Here is a 16,122-nt window from a genome sequence, read left to right on the forward strand (position 1 = left end):
AAATAATCATTCAGCTTTGTCTATCCAATAATTTTTCACTAAACTGCATGAAAAAAACACAAAATATAATCTGGGCAGATATGTCAATATATGAGAAAAAATATTGTTTATTGTTGAAGGACATTCAAATTCCTACTCCGCCCCATATGGACGTTCTGCAGGGCTCCCCGAACGCTACACTACACTAGAGCTTAAAATCTTCACTGATATTATCATCAGTAGTATAGCAGACGTTGAACAAGTAAGTCTTCAGTTTCCCCTTGGATAAAAAGCAAAATTGTTCAACGATCTATTATCCCTTGAAGCAGCCTACTGAACAATCTAGGGGCAGCAATCTCAAAGCCTCTAAAACCCGTCAGCAAATTACATCTCGGTTCCTCCAGTCTTCGATGTTCAGTGTATGTCTCAGAATTACAACTGAAACCGTCGAAAGTTACGCAATAATCGGTTGACACATAATACAGGCTTTTCATACAGCAATGCTTGAAACACCAACACACAATATAAACTCAATCCTCGCTTTAATGAGCGGCCTATGTAATTTCCTAATAACAGGTGTTATTCTGTCTCTTGGAGATATTCCTTTAATGTCTAGCTGCTCTATTGAAAATCCTTTGCATTTTTTTCAGTTGATAAATAGGGTGTCCATAATAAATTGAATTGCAGCAATCAAGTCTACTAATGACATATCTGAATTAGCATTCTCATTAACGACTCATCCAAATTTTCCTTACAAAAGCAAAGTTCTTTAAATGGTATCCCACAGTCTTCGTAACTTTGTTAATTTGCTCATTGAAGACAGCAATAAAATCAAATCAAACACAGATTTTGGGGACAACATTGATAGAATAATATGAAACAGGAGTATGAACAAGAATTATGATTAGCTTCAAAATACCGAATCCAATTAATTTAATACATGAAAAGATTTAACATGCAAGAAAGAAAGAATGGATACACAACCTACAACAAAACTGAACTGAAAAAAAAATGCTCTTTGACATCAACAATAACGATAACTTAGGACCCTAAATGCTAAATATTTATGTTCCAGCACTTATTTCGTCATTCTGGTGACCTAGAGAAAACACCGAAGGCTTACAATAAAAAAGTGAAAAGGATAACTGGAATCTTCGGAAACATCTCTTATTATAATCTGGCTGAACAAAGCAACAGCATATTTCTGTCTTTTTTTTTACATAGAATAATCTGAGATGATCTTATATTTATTTCTACTTACAATTTACAATCCACATCTTGATTCTTGAATGAGGAGTTGGGGATCAGTTCCAGTGATCACTTAAAATTAACTTCCTATATGACTCTACCTTTAAAACCTTATGAATGTCTTAGTCTGGAAAAGCATAATGAGCTGACTGAAATTAACGAATCAAATATCTGAGAAGTAACTGGATTATTGCAAAATAGAAGCAAACTATTGTTCGGTAATGAGTGCATGTTATGACTCTACTGATGCTTCCTATAAATAACGAGTGAATGCTGATTCGATTTGCTCGATGTATAAATTGGTAAGTTTGAAAATAAATTAAGCATTTTTGAGGTTCCTTGAATATGAATGATAGATATGTTATTAGATTATTATTTCTATATATCTTGATGGTATATGAATTGTTTCACAGTATTTAAAAGGCTATCGATTAGAGCACAGGCTTGTCATAGTAAACTTTGTATGTCCTTTTGTTTCACATACATCAACTGGCACTTGGTGATGCTGATATTTTATGCAATTATTGTCCTCTCCCCGCCCACCGTCTCTCTCTCTCTCTCTCTCTCTCTCTCTCTCTCTCTCTCTCTCTCTCTCTCTCTCTCTCTCTCTCTCTCTCTCTCTCTCTCTCACGCACACACGATCGTTGTTTATTAAAATTTTCACGTGTCGATGGTAGCTATAGTTATATTAGATATTAGTTTATTGATGTCGCCTATCGTCTATTGATGAAGTGAAACTCGATCAGTATATAAGGCAGATTAAACCTCTCATATTGATAAGAATAATTCCATTTCCCAGTTAAGTATTGAATTTCAAGTATATGGTCATTGACTGATTCCAATTCTCCTGCAAGTGTTTAAGATTCATGTATTTCTTGATACATGCTGGTTATTGGTTATGTTCTTGATTCTCGGCTCATTGTACCGTACATAGTAGTGTATCTGTTAGCATCACTAAACTTGTTTTTCGATAGAGTAGTAGCCCCTAAATATGAATGTTTCCGACGTGTTCGTAAAAATTAGAACACATTTGCAACTGCTCTAGAATATTGTTCCAAAATTTCTTATTGCACTGAACACTTAAATAGTGTAGTATACTTCAGAGTCACTGATAGGCGCACAATTTCTGAGAGGGGTAAGATGGCAGACAAGGTTTACATCTATTGACCAATGAAATGATCCGGTAGTTAGTCCATGTAGGCGGTGTGTGAGTCACTCCTTCGATGTTAGTGCCGTAGAAAGATCGCACCCGTAAAGAATTCCCACCTGCCTTAAGATTATACAATATCGCAAAAATGATGGGATCTGGACAACCAATAATTGTTCTGAGTGAGTATGGAATGACGACGTTAACAAGTTAACTTAGGTTATGAAGCCGTGAAGCCTGCATATTTTGTTATTTGGTCGATAAACCTGTGCGGCATATAACTTGCTACCGTAGCGTGTTCCCACCGGGAGGGATCTAGAAGAATCCATCAATATTTTTTTTTAGCTTAATCGGTAACATGTAGTATATATAGGCTATGGTCTCATATTTGGTAATGTACTAATAGGAAAAGGAAATGCCCTGTGTCTAGAACGGGCTAAGTTTTGTTTCAAATTATTTCTTTTGCCTACCTAGGCTAACTAGAATTGTCGTACTAGCCTAGTAGTAGGCTAGCTAGGTATAGGGCTAGGTAGTAGCTTGAAGGCACCTACTACCTACCTACCAACGTGTCTAAGGTACCCTAGTATATAAGAGCACGTCAGAGCTTAAGCTGATTAGTTGTATAGGTATTTCGTATTTCTACAGAAGGTAGGGTAGATCATCACAGCAGGCCAAGCAGGCCACCTACATCAATGCAAGCCACCCTCCGAAAAGTACATTATAACGCGTCCTGACACCCGAGATGGGCATCAGTCGCGACTTCTTGTTGGTGAGAAACGGAGCTAAAGACCTCTACTCTCCTTTCGAAGTAAGTATTTTCTCCAAAGTTAGAAATTAAGGCCAAATTTTAAGATTTAAACAGAGGGTACTGAAAACGGTCTCAAACGTAGTGCAAATCTCACCAAAACGCGTTCAACATTTTTACTTACAACTCGAGGTATTAGAAGATTGACGCCATCTCGATGTTTACGGAGTAGCTTGTGTCAATAAACTAACCATTTCCTGTGATAAATCCGCACACCACTTGTACCCACAGACGGCTGGAGCACTTTTATCACAACAATCGAAACCACGATTTCTCATCAACAACAAGCCAGGCGTAAACAGCTGTTGGGGTAGAAGATGACGAGAAGCGTGCTCTTGGCTAATTTTGAAATAAGTAGTAAAACATCATATTTTACATATTATGATGATTAATTTGAAAATATTCGTTATTGAAAAAGTAACTCGACTCTGACTCAAATTTAAGTAATTATTTTTCTGAATTAGAACGTTCTTTCAAGTTCTGTATTATGACGTCACGACATCTGACTTTCGTACCTAATGTAAATAATTGCTATACTCAACTGTCATTGCAGAACAGTTTACCAGTTATTCATGCAGATTGTTATCAGCTATACATGTAATTGTTATAAATCGTAATGCGCATATATATCTTTATTATTTACTTTTTGGATATATGAAGATGTTTTACTGCTGGATTATCGCCGTAGTGTGACGCAATCGTTTTCGGTCCATGGGCCTCTTTGCCTGTTTTCGCACCATAAGAAATTATGGGGCCGAATTTGCAATGACCAGAAAGTCGTTAAAAGAGGAAAGTAGCATTGAGGGGCATATGTTTTTGACTGAGAAAAATACAAATTTATTCAATAGCTAGCTTGTAAAAAATACTTGGTTATAAAACAAAACTTGATTGACAACTAAGCAGCATGTCTACTATGGGTTTCAGAGACAGTGCAAGCAGGTTTTTGGGCAATACCTATTTCTGTAACGAACACTCTTAACAGAACGAGATTTTGCTATAGTGCATTACACCCAGTGCCGTAATTTATAAGGGTATCGTGAATCACTAATCGTAAAGAATAACGACACTTGTCCTTGTACCAAGAGACAAAACTCCATTATGCAGAAATGGATACGAACACGCGTATAAAGCTCCACCTACCCTCTCCCCAACCCACCCCCCCCCCCCTCCCCTCCACCGCCATCCCTTTTCTTCTTCGTTCCTCCGTCCTTCCTTTCTCTCTCTCCTCTCTCTCTCTCTCTCTCTCTCTCTCTCTCTCTCTGTTGCCATTCGGTATGTGTTGACCCTCCAAACTGGGTATAAGACTACACACAAAACGTTTGAAATTGGTGAAATTAGGCTATGTATTGGAAGTATATATACATAAATATTAAAGCAATTTTATCATTATTGCATTACTATGACAACTAGAATTCATGGAAAAACAGTTTATAACCTGTTAAGCGTCACCCCACGTAATAATACGTTTACCGCGATCTACTCGGTAGCGCCTTCAACGGATATTACGTTCAAGACTTTAACTGTGCTTGTCAAGCCGTCAGCCCCGTAATAATACGTTTACTCGTATAGAAAGTGTAGGAACATCATTTGGTAACACTCTCAGCACATGGGAAACTTATTTCCAGCCTGGCAACTCTTTCCTGGTGGTCGCTTATGCTAGAAAACTGCCTGTCCCTGTTGGTTTTTCTTTCAATACGCTTCGGGCGTTTATCGAGACAAATTGGATTTTGCGTCTTTCACAATGAATGTCCAAAGAGGAGGCATATTTCTTTAGGTGAGATCAATCAAATACTAGATGAGGAGTGTGATATTGATAACCTATTTGATGATGAGAGCTCTAGTTCTGAATCCTCCAGTGATGATACAAACTTTTCTTCCAATTGCGGGAGTGAAGATGACTTTTCTTTGCCGAGTGACTGGACTCCGAGAGAGAGAGAGAGAGAGAGAGAGAGAGAGAGAGAGAGAGAGAGAGAGAGAGAGAGAGAGAGAATTTCCTACAGTTAATTACAGTATGAATAACAAGCATAAAAAGTCAATATTAACTTTGAAAAACTATCATCAGTGCTATGATCGCTGATTACAAAAAAAGCGTGACGGTACGTTAGCAGCGAGCTCATCAGGGGCGGACGCTTACAGGATAATGGAACGGCGTATGTGTGAAGTCCACTAATGTGGCAACGATGATTTTGCCATTCTTAGCATGCAAACATTAAAGCATGCAAACATTAAAGGTTACATTTATTTCTGGCATACGATTATTTAAGAAATTCAAAATACAGGCGGCCCGCGGTTAACGGCGCAATCACTCAACGGCGAATCGGTTTTAACGGCGGTTGTCAAAATATTCATTAAAAAATAAGGCATTTTAAAGGTATCTTTACGGCACAAATTTCAGTTAACAGCGCCGCTAGCGCCGTTGTCTAACGAGTTCATACATATGTAGAAATGCCGTTCAGACCATGAAGGTTATGCAAAATTATATTAACAAATTTTATGGAGAGTTATTACGTAGGTATTAGGGTAAAATATATGCCTCTGACGCTGTTCTATGCCGAAAATATCGAGTTACATAAGTGCAAATTTAGCTATGGATGTGTCGATTCATAAATGTTCATGCTTTTGTTTCAAAATGTGTATGAAAATGTATTACGTGAAAGGCATTATTATTTCTGTACAGAAATATGATACAAAGGCAGCTTTTGAAACTGCCCTTCACCTTATCAAATACGATGTTTTTATGCATGACACTTACCTGGCAGGTATATATATAGCTTATCCTCTTGACGCACTGGCAGAATTTCAAAACTCGCGGCAACCGCTAGTACACTGGTAGTTCAGGTGATGGCCACCCCGCTCCCGTGGCGCTGGTACTTGGAACTATTCCCGTTTTCCTCAGATTTTCTCTGCCAGCCGAACCGGCAACATCGTTGTTGGTTCTCTGTTAGAATTTCCTGCTCGTTATCTGACTTTTTGGATATTGGTATCGTATTCACGAAGTTAGAGTGGCAATCGCATTTTGTTTGGACCTTGTTTAGTATGTCTGATTCAGGAAGTATGTTCAGAGTTTGTGTGAAAGAAGGGTGTAAGGTGAGACTGCCGAAATCAGCGGTAGATCCACATACTATTTGTAAGAAGTGTCGGGAGTTTGTATGTACGTGGGACAATAGGTGCAATGAATGTCAGTGTCTGAATGAGAAAGAGTGGAAGGCTCTTATGAAGTATGTGGAGAGATTAGAAAAAGATCGGGTTAGAAGATCTGTATCTAGGAGTGAAAGATCGGGATCTTCGAGTAAACCTTTGGATGAATCTTTGCATGTGTCTTCTCCAGCTCATTCACATGTAGATGTAGCACCTTCCCCCCAGGTTTCTCCTGCTCCAGTTGCTGTATCTGAGGATACTACTGATCCACAAATAGTGAAAGTGTTCGCTGCCCTTGCGTCCATGGGAGACCAAATTAAACGATTAACAGACAAAGTGGAAGTGTTTGGGGACAGTGTTGTGGAGGGGGCGCCTGATCGTCTCTCTCGTGCTCCTAGACCGAGACCTCTGTCAAGCTCCCAGACCCAAGGGAGAAGGCATGTCGACAGTCGAAGGGAGGCGAGAGGGGTTGACTTGCGATCAGTCGTCCCTTCAGGCAGTCCTGTTGGTACGTCCCAGGCTGCTGCAGTACGTCATAGAAAAGGCGATACTGGGAAGTGCCGTTATTCTTCGGATAGTTCGGCCTCGGGAAGGAGTAGGCGGTTCGCGGAAGTATCGCGTCCTCTCAAGAGGTCATACTATCCGTCCTCTTCACAGGAGGAAAGGGCTTTCGACCAAGAAGGGTGGAGTAGCCCTGAGATTTTTTCATCGGAGGATGAAGAGATGATCCCTATCAAAAGGAAGAGGATTTCACGTCAGTTGGAAGTTCGCTCGCCGCTTCGTGTTAGCCCGGTGCGTCTCGACTCCTCATCATCAGGAGTCTCGTAAGGAGGAAGGGGGCGAAGGAGGTGCTGCGGGACATGCAGCAGAGATTGGCAGTGATTGTTCAATCATGGGAGAAGCCCGAACAACCTTCGGTTAGACGTAAGGACTCGTCTCTCCCGGTTAAGTCCTCCAAGAGGACGCAGGACGTACAACGCGATCCAGGACGCAGTGCGTCCCTTAAGAAGGACGAAGTGCAGGACGCAGGACGCAAGACAGGAGGACGCAGGAGAAGTGATGGACGCATGGTGGACGCATACGTTTCAGAGGAGCAGGACGCAGGCTGGCAGCAAGTCAAAACATTGTCTCGACAAGGAAGAGAGGAGTTTTATAGGGAGTCAGTGCCGCATTCGCTTTCTAAACAGGAGCTGCATAAGGACTCTGATTTGGAGAGTCAGCAGGATCTTGGTTTTCAAGATATTTCTTCGCAGGAGGAAGAATTTGCGGAGAGTGCGGAAGAGGACAAGACGGAAGCTCCTTCTTCGGACTACAAGAGGCTAACAGAGTGCCTTCTTTCTTTGTTTGAAGGAGATTTTCAACCTTCAGGCCCGCCATCGCCTTTGTCGCAATTTCGAAGACGAAGACAGCCAAGAAATCGTCGTTTTGAAAATGACTTTGTCCATTTCGGCCAAGAAAGCCCTTCAACGCGTAAATGAGTGGTTGAATTGAAGGAGAGAAAGAAGTTGGGGAAGACTTCTTTTGTATTTCCTCCGGCCAAGTTGGCTTCGAAGTCTGGTGTTTGGTATGCTACGGGGGAAAGTCTTGGCCTGGGAGTGCCTGCCTCCTCCCAGGGAGACTTTTCCAACATAGTGGATAGCTCCCGTAGACATGCTTTGCATTCAGCCAAAGTGTGGTGGACTTCTTCGGAGTTCGACCATTTACTCAAAGGTATCTTTAGGACTTTTGAGGTGTTTAATTTTCTTGACTGGTCGTTGGGGGCCCTGGCTCGGACTTCGGAGATGGAGGAGTCGTCAGTATCCGAGTTGTCGAGAAGTATTATGTCCTGTATGGATAAAGCCTTGAGAGATGGAGCTAATGAATTGGCTTCAATTTTTACAGCAGGCGTCTTGAAGAAAAGACATCTCTTATGCTCGTTCGCTGCTAAAGGAGTGTCGAACGCGCAAAAGTCGGAGTTGATGTTCTCTCCTCTGTCAGGACAGCTCTTCCCTCAAGAGATCATTAAGGACATATCTCTCTCCCTCACTCAGAAGGCGACTCAAGATCTTCTTACGTCATCTGTAAGGAAGTATTTACCTTCTAAGGTCATGAAGAAGACTACGAAGGATACGAAGACAGCACAGCAGCCCTTTCGGGGTAGGACTTTCTCTCGACCAGCATTTAGAGGGAAAAGAGTTCAACCAAAAAGAGGGGCCAAAACTTCAACCAAACAATGAGTCAGAAGTCCTCCAGACTTGTGTGGGGGCCAGACTTTAGACTTCTGGGAAGTCTGGCAAAGCAAAGGAGCGGATCCTTGGTCCGTAAAGGTAGCGAAGGAAGGGTACAAGATTCCCTTTCTCAAGAAACCACCTCTCGCTACAGCTCCGAGAGCCCTAGGGGCTCATTACATCGATTTAGAGAAGAGAGAGGCTCTTTGGCATCAGGTCGTCACCATGATAGAAAAGGGGGCAATAGAACCGGTTCTGGATCACGAATCTCCAGGTTTTTACAACCGTCTGTTTCTAGTACCGAAATCATCAGGAGGTTGGAGGCCCGGTACTGGACGTAAGCCAGCTAAACTGTTCGTAGAAAAGACCAAGTTTACGATGGAGACGAACGATTCAGTACTGGCAGCGGTACGACCAGGGGACTGGATGGTAACACTGGACCTTCAGGATGCGTACTTCCATATTCCAATTCATCCAAGGTCCAGGAAATATTTGAGATTCGTGATCCAGGAGGAAGGATTTATCAATTCAAGCCCTGTGTTTCGGGCTGTGCACGGCGCCTCAAATTTTTCTTTTTACAAGAATGATGTCGAATGTGGCGAAGTGGCTTCATTTGGCAGGAGTCAGAGGTCTCTCTCTACCTCGACGATTGGCTCATAAGAGCACAATCAAAACAGCAATGTCTGGAGGACACGGACGTAACATTGGAATTAATTCTCAGCAACTGGGTCTGATGGTGAACCTGGAAAAGTCACGATTGATCCCCTCTCAGGAACTAGTTTATTTGGGGATTCTGATATCCTCAGTGACTTTTCGGGCTTTCCGTCACCCGAAAGGCAGACCATGTGTATACGGAAAGTGCAAGAATTCCTATTGAAAGACCAATGCTCAGCGAGAGAGTGGATGAGCCTGCTGGGGACACTCTCTTCGTTAGAGCGGTTCATTTCACTAGGGAGACTTCACATGAGGCCCTTACAGTTCTTTCTGAACGAAGTCTGGACAAGAAGATCGCAACCAAACCGATTCCTTCCGGTTTCCAATTCCTTCGAAGATAAAGGAGGAACTAAAGTGGTGGCTAGTTCCGGAGAGGTTGTCAGAGGGTACGTCACTCCAGCAGAGGAACCCAGACCGGATATTATTTTCCGACGCGTCAGACGCAGGCTGGGGAGCGACGCTGGGCCTCGGGAGGAGTCAGGCCTTTGGAGCGAAGAAGAAAAGGCATGGCACATAAACAGGAAGGAACTGATGGCGATCTTCTTGGCTATGAAAGCGTTCAGACCGGGATCAGCGGCAAAGTGGTGCAGATCAACGCGGACAATACCACAGCTCTGGCATATATACGGAAACAAGGAGGAACCCACTCGTTGTCCCTTTGCAACCTGGCGAAGGAGATTCTTCTTTGGTCGCAGAGAGAAAACGTCACCCTGCTCACCAGGTTCATTCAGGGAGAGAAGAAGTCACGGGCGGATCTGTGAGCAGGGACGGACAAGTGCTTTCCACGGAGTGGATGTTTGCATCTTCAAGTATGCCAGAGATGTGTGGAAGCTCTGGGGCACTCCAGTAGTGGATCTTTTCGCTACCGCAGCGACGAAGAGGTTACCGAACTATTGTTCTCCAATCCCGGACCCTCTTGCAGTCGCAGTCGATGCCTTCCTACTAGATTGGACGGGTCTAGATGCGTACGCTTTTCCACCGTTCAAGATTTTAGGAAAGGTAATGAAAAAATTCAGGGAAAGTCGAGGAACAAGGCTGACCCTGATAGCCCCATACTGGCCGGCCCAAACGTGGTTCACAGAGGTACTGGAATGGACAGTAGATTCTCCGAGAAGTCTACCCACGAGAATAGATCTTCTCAAACAACCCCACTTCGACAGGTTCCACAAGAACACCCTCGCTCTGGGTCTGACTGCGTTCAGACTATCGAAAGACTTGTCAGAGCGAGGGGGTTTTCTAGAGAAGCAGCGAAGGCAGTTGCAAGAGCACGAAGGCCATCGACTATCAAAGTGTACCAGTCGAAGTGGGAGAACTTCCGTAAATGGTGTAAGAATCGGAAGATTTCTTCATCCAGTACCTCTGTGACACAGGTTGCAGATTTCCTGCTATACCTGAAGAAAGAACTAGGTTTGGCTAATCAGACGATTAGAGGCTATAAGTGTATGTTGTCTGCAGTGTTTAGACACAGAGGTTTAAACCTGTCCAATGACGCAGATCTTAGAGATCTCCTCAGATCGTTTGATACAAAGAAGGATCGAAGGTGCAGAACCCCTTCTTGGAATTTGGATGTCGTTCTCAAATTCTTGGAGACGGATAAGTTCGAACCTATGGGCAGTGCGCCTTTGCGAGAGCTTACGAAGAAAACTATCTTCTTAGTAGCCTTAGCTACAGCTAAAAGGATTAGCGAGCTGCAAGCTATTGACAAGCAAATAGGTTGGAAGCACAACAAAGCAGTTTGTTCTTTTCAACAGGAGTTCTTAGCAAAGAATGAGAATCCTTCGCATCCATGGCCAAGATCATTTGAGATTGAAGGACTGGCTGATCTGGTAGGTCAAGAACAAGAAAGGGTTCTTTGCCCAGTAAGAGCCTTACGGTTTTACGTAGAAAGAACAAGAAGCATTAGGGGAACTTCATGTTCTCTGTGGTGCTCTGTTAAAGATCCTACTAGACCTATGTCTAAAAACGCAATGGCTTTCTTTGTAAGAGAAGTCATTAAAGATGCTCATTTGCTTTGTCAAGAGGAATGCTTCGGTTTAATTAAAGTTAAAGCTCATGAGGTGAGAGCAGTAGCTACGTCCTTAGCATTCAGGAAAATTTAGCCTCAAGGACATTATAGATTCAACGTATTGGAGGACAAACTCTGTGTTTGCCTCTCATTACCTTAGAGACGTGAAGACAACTTTTGATAATTGTCAAACGTTAGGCCCGTATGTATCCTCAGGTACAGTACTGGGCAAAGGAGTTTCCACCCCATAACCTAATAACATGCTAGGTTTTATTTTAATTAGGTTATAGTGTTTTTATGGTTGTCTGAGAAGGTTAAGACCAGCTCAGTCTGTTGGTTAGTGTTTATTATATGTGTGTGTGGTTCAGGTGACTAACTTTCCTAGCATGAATGCCCGTGGTAAATGAGGGCTAGGGTTCTCTGTCAACAAATTGGTCACGTCCAGTTGTCAGGCCCTTATTGTTAGCTTTCTCAACAAACAGGTCACGTCCTAGTGAGAGCTACTAAGGTTTAGCAGGCTAAGAGGCAGGACCTACGAAGTCAGCTACCTTAGCAGGTAAGGAACATAATACATAGTTCTAAAAATTTATTTGTTAATTTTTGAATTATGAACGATGTTGCTGTCTATGACCCACCTCCAAATGTGTCAATCAGCTATATATATACCTGCCAGGTAAGTGTCATGCATAAAAATGGTATTGTTATGATACAATAAAGTTTTATGCATACTTACCTGGCAGGTATATATAATTAAATTCCCACCCTCCTCCCCTCAGGAGACAGGGTTCAGAGAAAATCTGAGGAAAAAGGGAATAGTTCCAAGTACCAGCGCCACGGAGCGGGGTGGCCATCACCTGAACTACCAGTGTACTAGCGGTTGCCGTGAGTTTGGAAATTCTGCCAGTGCGTCAAGAGGATAAAGCTATATATATACCTGCCAGGTAAGTATGCATAAAACTTTATTGTATCATAACAATACCATTTTTCATGTTCTTTCTTGTAAGCCGCCGCCTGCCGCTCTTCCGAAAATGTCGATTTAAAAAAAGTGCAAATTAGCCATCGATGTGTCGATTTTATAAATGTTTATGCTTTTATGTTTAAAATGTGTATGAAAATGTACTACGAATAGGGTATTTTTATTTCTGTGCAGAAATATGATAAAAAGGCAGCTTTTGAAACTCCCCTTCAACTTATCGACTACGATGTTTTTTTCAAGTTCGTTCTTGTATGCCGCCGTCTGCCGCTCTTCCGAAAATATCGAGTTAAAAAAAAAAAAAAAAAGTGCAAATTTAGCGATCGATGTGTCGATTTTTCAAATGTTTATGCTTTTATGTTTAAAATGTGTATGAAAACATATTGCGTAAAGGTATTTTCATTTTTGTACAGAAATAAGATACAAATTAAGGCAGCCTTTGTAACTACGCTCCACATTGTCAGGGGATGGTTTTTCATGTTCGTTCTTGTCCGCTACTGCTAGTTCCGAAAAATGCATTGTGTTATTTTATTAATTACGCATCTTTTCCATAAATCCTTTAAAAAGTTATACATTATTTCACTGTATCCAAGAATATTGTATGTATTCTCATATTATTGTATTTTAAAATACTACGGCAAATTAAACGTTAAGCCCGTATTCCGCGGAGCGGCCAATGTTGTGGTTTGAAATCAGCTGATGAATACGAGTCTGTTTCACCATAACGCAATTCTGAGCGAATGCTCTTGCTTCTAGTTAGCATAAACGAATATTCATATACTTGACTTATATGAGACAAAGTTATTTTTCCATATACAGCGCGTTTTTAGGTGGAAATATTTATTGAATATGTCTCGTTGTGAATGTGAACTACTATTTGTTCCGATACGTAATACAAACCATCGGTCCTTTAACAATAGGAAGTAGCTAGCGGCAGCTGGAACGGTCGTAAGCTTCGAACAAGGGGAGAACGGTAGTTAACTGCTTGTCCGATCGTCGCGCGCCGCGCGACTGGGAGGTAAACAAATCACTTTTGCTTTCGGCCGTGTGTGGGAAGGACGTGTTCGCCCATCGCTCTGCCCGCTTGTCGTTTGCTTCATCTTTGAGTATTTGTTTTCTCTTTTCGTATATCAGAGTGATTGTAAGTACTTTTTTCTCTATTCAATTGATTTGCAATGAGTGAATTAGAGGAGTTTGAGATTTCACCGCGCCCTCCAGTCGACCGTAGAGTGTGTCCCGGGCTGGAGGGACGTAAATGTGGGGGGTTCAGGTCTTTTGTTGAGGTGGACCCCCACGAGGTTTGTTCTCGTTGTCGAGGGCGAGAGTGCTCCCGCAACGAGCCATGTATGGTTTGTATGAATTGGTCCGAGGCGCAGTGGGTGCTGTACGAGGGCAGGAAGAGACTTAGGCCGGCCAAGAAGTCATCGGAAAGTCCAGTGACTCCTTTGGTGACGGACACTTCGTCCTCTTTCCTGCCTCCCGGCCAGCCCCCACGGTTTGCGCCTTCCCCTGCGGGGGGGGTAGCGGAGTCCTTTTCCTCTCTCGATCCGTCGAGTGTCGGAGGAGGGCGCCCGCTACCCGGACGTACAGCTGTATTCGGGGTCTTCTGCTGCTCTGGGGGGTATTTTCGCCCCCCAGGCGCGGGGAAGCCCCTCCTATTAACCCGACTGTTGCTTCCGCAGGTGTGCCAGCAGCGAAGGACGACTTGGGACAGGTGTGGGAGTCGCTGGGACTGCAGGGAGTGCCCAGCATCCAGGGGTTGCTACAGCGGTTGGCGGGGGGTCGGCCGTGGTCACTCATGTGCGGTGACCACCACGACGACCACATTAACTACCCCTGCGTATGAGATGCCACCACATCTTGTATATACGCCTCATATAATGTCGGTGACACCCCACGGTGGCAGTACAAAAACCAATTGCCGCCGTTCCAAAGAGGACGATGCCACCACCACCTGGATTTTTTCCTTTGCCGACCCCGGACTTCCGCTGCCCCAAGAGTACCCCCCTGGACCTGCCGCCAGTGCCACGGATGACGGTGACTGTCGACAGGACGCCTGGCTCTCCCGTAGTACCTGCCGTGCCTGCCGTACCTGTGGCCGCTCCAGCGACTCTTTCCGTTTCAGGTACACATTACTTTTCAGATGTTCCTGCTGTTCCTTCTGTTTCCCGGACTGTTCCTGCCGTTCCCCCTGCTGGTGTTGCTGTAACAGTCTCAGGTCCTTCGGACAGGTGCAGTCGGGCCCTGTTGCTTCGGCAACTGCCCCGGCTCCCTCCTGGATGGAAGACCTGACGTCTGTCCTGCGGAGCCTGGCGAAGAAGAAGAGGAAGAGGAAGAAGGTGTCGTCATCGTCTTCATCGTCTTCTTCGTCGTCTGCAGCCTCTCCTTCCCCTTCGACTTCTAAGGCCAAACAGCCGAAGAAGAAGAAGGTTGCCTCCTCCCCCCCGTAAGAAGACTCCTTCGGGATCTTCTAAGGGCCCGGCTCGCTCAGGCGAGCTGGGGAGCTCTTCTGCTGGTCCTCCTGTTCCTTCGGGGGCGGGGCCCGTCGCTTCTTCTGCAAAGAAGAAGTCGACGGGGACCAGAGGTGCATCAGCCTCGGCTGGTGCGTCCTCACCTGGTGCTAGTGGTTCTGCCGCTAAACCAGGTTCCGTCTCGGCTGCTTCTCGTTCGCGAGAAGCACCGAGTGGACGCTCTTCTAAAGAGGACCGTCCAGCCAAAGTTTCGACGACCGAGCTCGCTCGCCGTCAAGACAGCGGCACGGAGCAGAAGACTGGCGAGAGTCGTGCACACGACTCTCGCCAGGCCAGTGGACGCTCTCGCAGCGACCAACCGGCTGCTCGGGCTGACGTGACGGTCACTGACCGGCCACGGGTTGAGGCGAGGAAGGAGTCCCCACGGCCGCCGGTACCAGCCACGGCTGGTACCAGCGGTTTGACGCGCCGAGAGGACGCTGGCCGGTCTCGACGCGAAAGGGAGCCTAGCAGGTCACCCGTCCGCCGCTCCCGATGGGACCGGGCGGAGACGGTGACCAGCGGCAGCTCGCCTGACGCTAGAGAGCGGTCTCGACGTTCTCAGCCGAGCCAATCGCCCAGGCGAGCGGCGACGCTAGGCCTACTGCTAGACCGTCACCGCGGGTTGACGATCGGCAGCAGCCCTCTACGCACGCTGGTCCTGCCAGCGAGCGTGGGGGAGCGTCAGGTCTGCCTCTCCTATACCTTCAACCTCCTCGGGCTATACCGGGAGGAGCGAGGTACCAAGGAGCGATCACGAGGGGTGCGCCGCTCGTGACCCGGCTATGACGCCGTACGGCTCAGGCACGGTCTTAGGACCGACCAGGACGTACGCGCAAGTAGTTGGAGGCGACCGTCAGGGGTCTGTCGCTGTTCCTCCTTCTGAAGGAGGAGTATCAAGGGATATGCTCTTGTTGGAGGGACTGGACGGTCCTACTCCACAAGACGCTGTGACGCCCGAGATACAGAGGAACTTCGCGGAAGTCATTAAGCTGATGCGTCTGCATAATGGCCTCGCGGAAGGATCGCCGCTACCACCATCGGAGCCCACGTCCCGGCTCGAGTCATTTTGGGGTCCCAAGAGGGAGCCCAAAATGATGATGGGGTTGCCACGATCAGAGCTTGCGGACTCAGTCCTGGATCAGGTGGAGAATCTCGTCTCAGGACGGGAGGACTCGCTAAAATCCGGACGGTCCTCTAAGCTGCTTCCTCCTCCTCTACAGCGGCAGAGGCGTTTCTACGTGCCATCAGAAGACCCGATACTGCCGAAACAGGTTAACCCGGAGTTAGCGAGGCTGACTCCAGGTGTGTCCCTGCAGCAGCTCCTGTCGGAGAACCTATGGTTCTCGCAGCAGGAGGCACTTGCCCTGGAATCTACCGCTATGGCAGCATTCCA

General features: G+C 45.2%; 1 protein-coding gene across 1 annotated transcript in view; it reads left to right on the plus strand.

The window, feature by feature from the left end:
* The first annotated feature begins 2,397 nt into the window (after window positions 1-2,397).
* LOC135220985 (T-complex protein 1 subunit gamma-like) overlaps window positions 2,398-16,122 on the plus strand; it is a 95,542-nt gene continuing 81,817 nt past the window's right edge. Inside the window, exon 1 of the mRNA XM_064258688.1 lies at window positions 2,398-2,556. Within this exon, the coding sequence (XP_064114758.1) occupies window positions 2,523-2,556 (34 nt within the window). The 5' untranslated portion in view covers window positions 2,398-2,522. The remainder of the gene's footprint in view (window positions 2,557-16,122) is intronic.

This window comes from Macrobrachium nipponense, chromosome 2 (genome assembly GCF_015104395.2).
Source record: "Macrobrachium nipponense isolate FS-2020 chromosome 2, ASM1510439v2, whole genome shotgun sequence".
Classification (NCBI taxonomy): Eukaryota; Metazoa; Arthropoda; class Malacostraca; order Decapoda; family Palaemonidae; genus Macrobrachium; species Macrobrachium nipponense.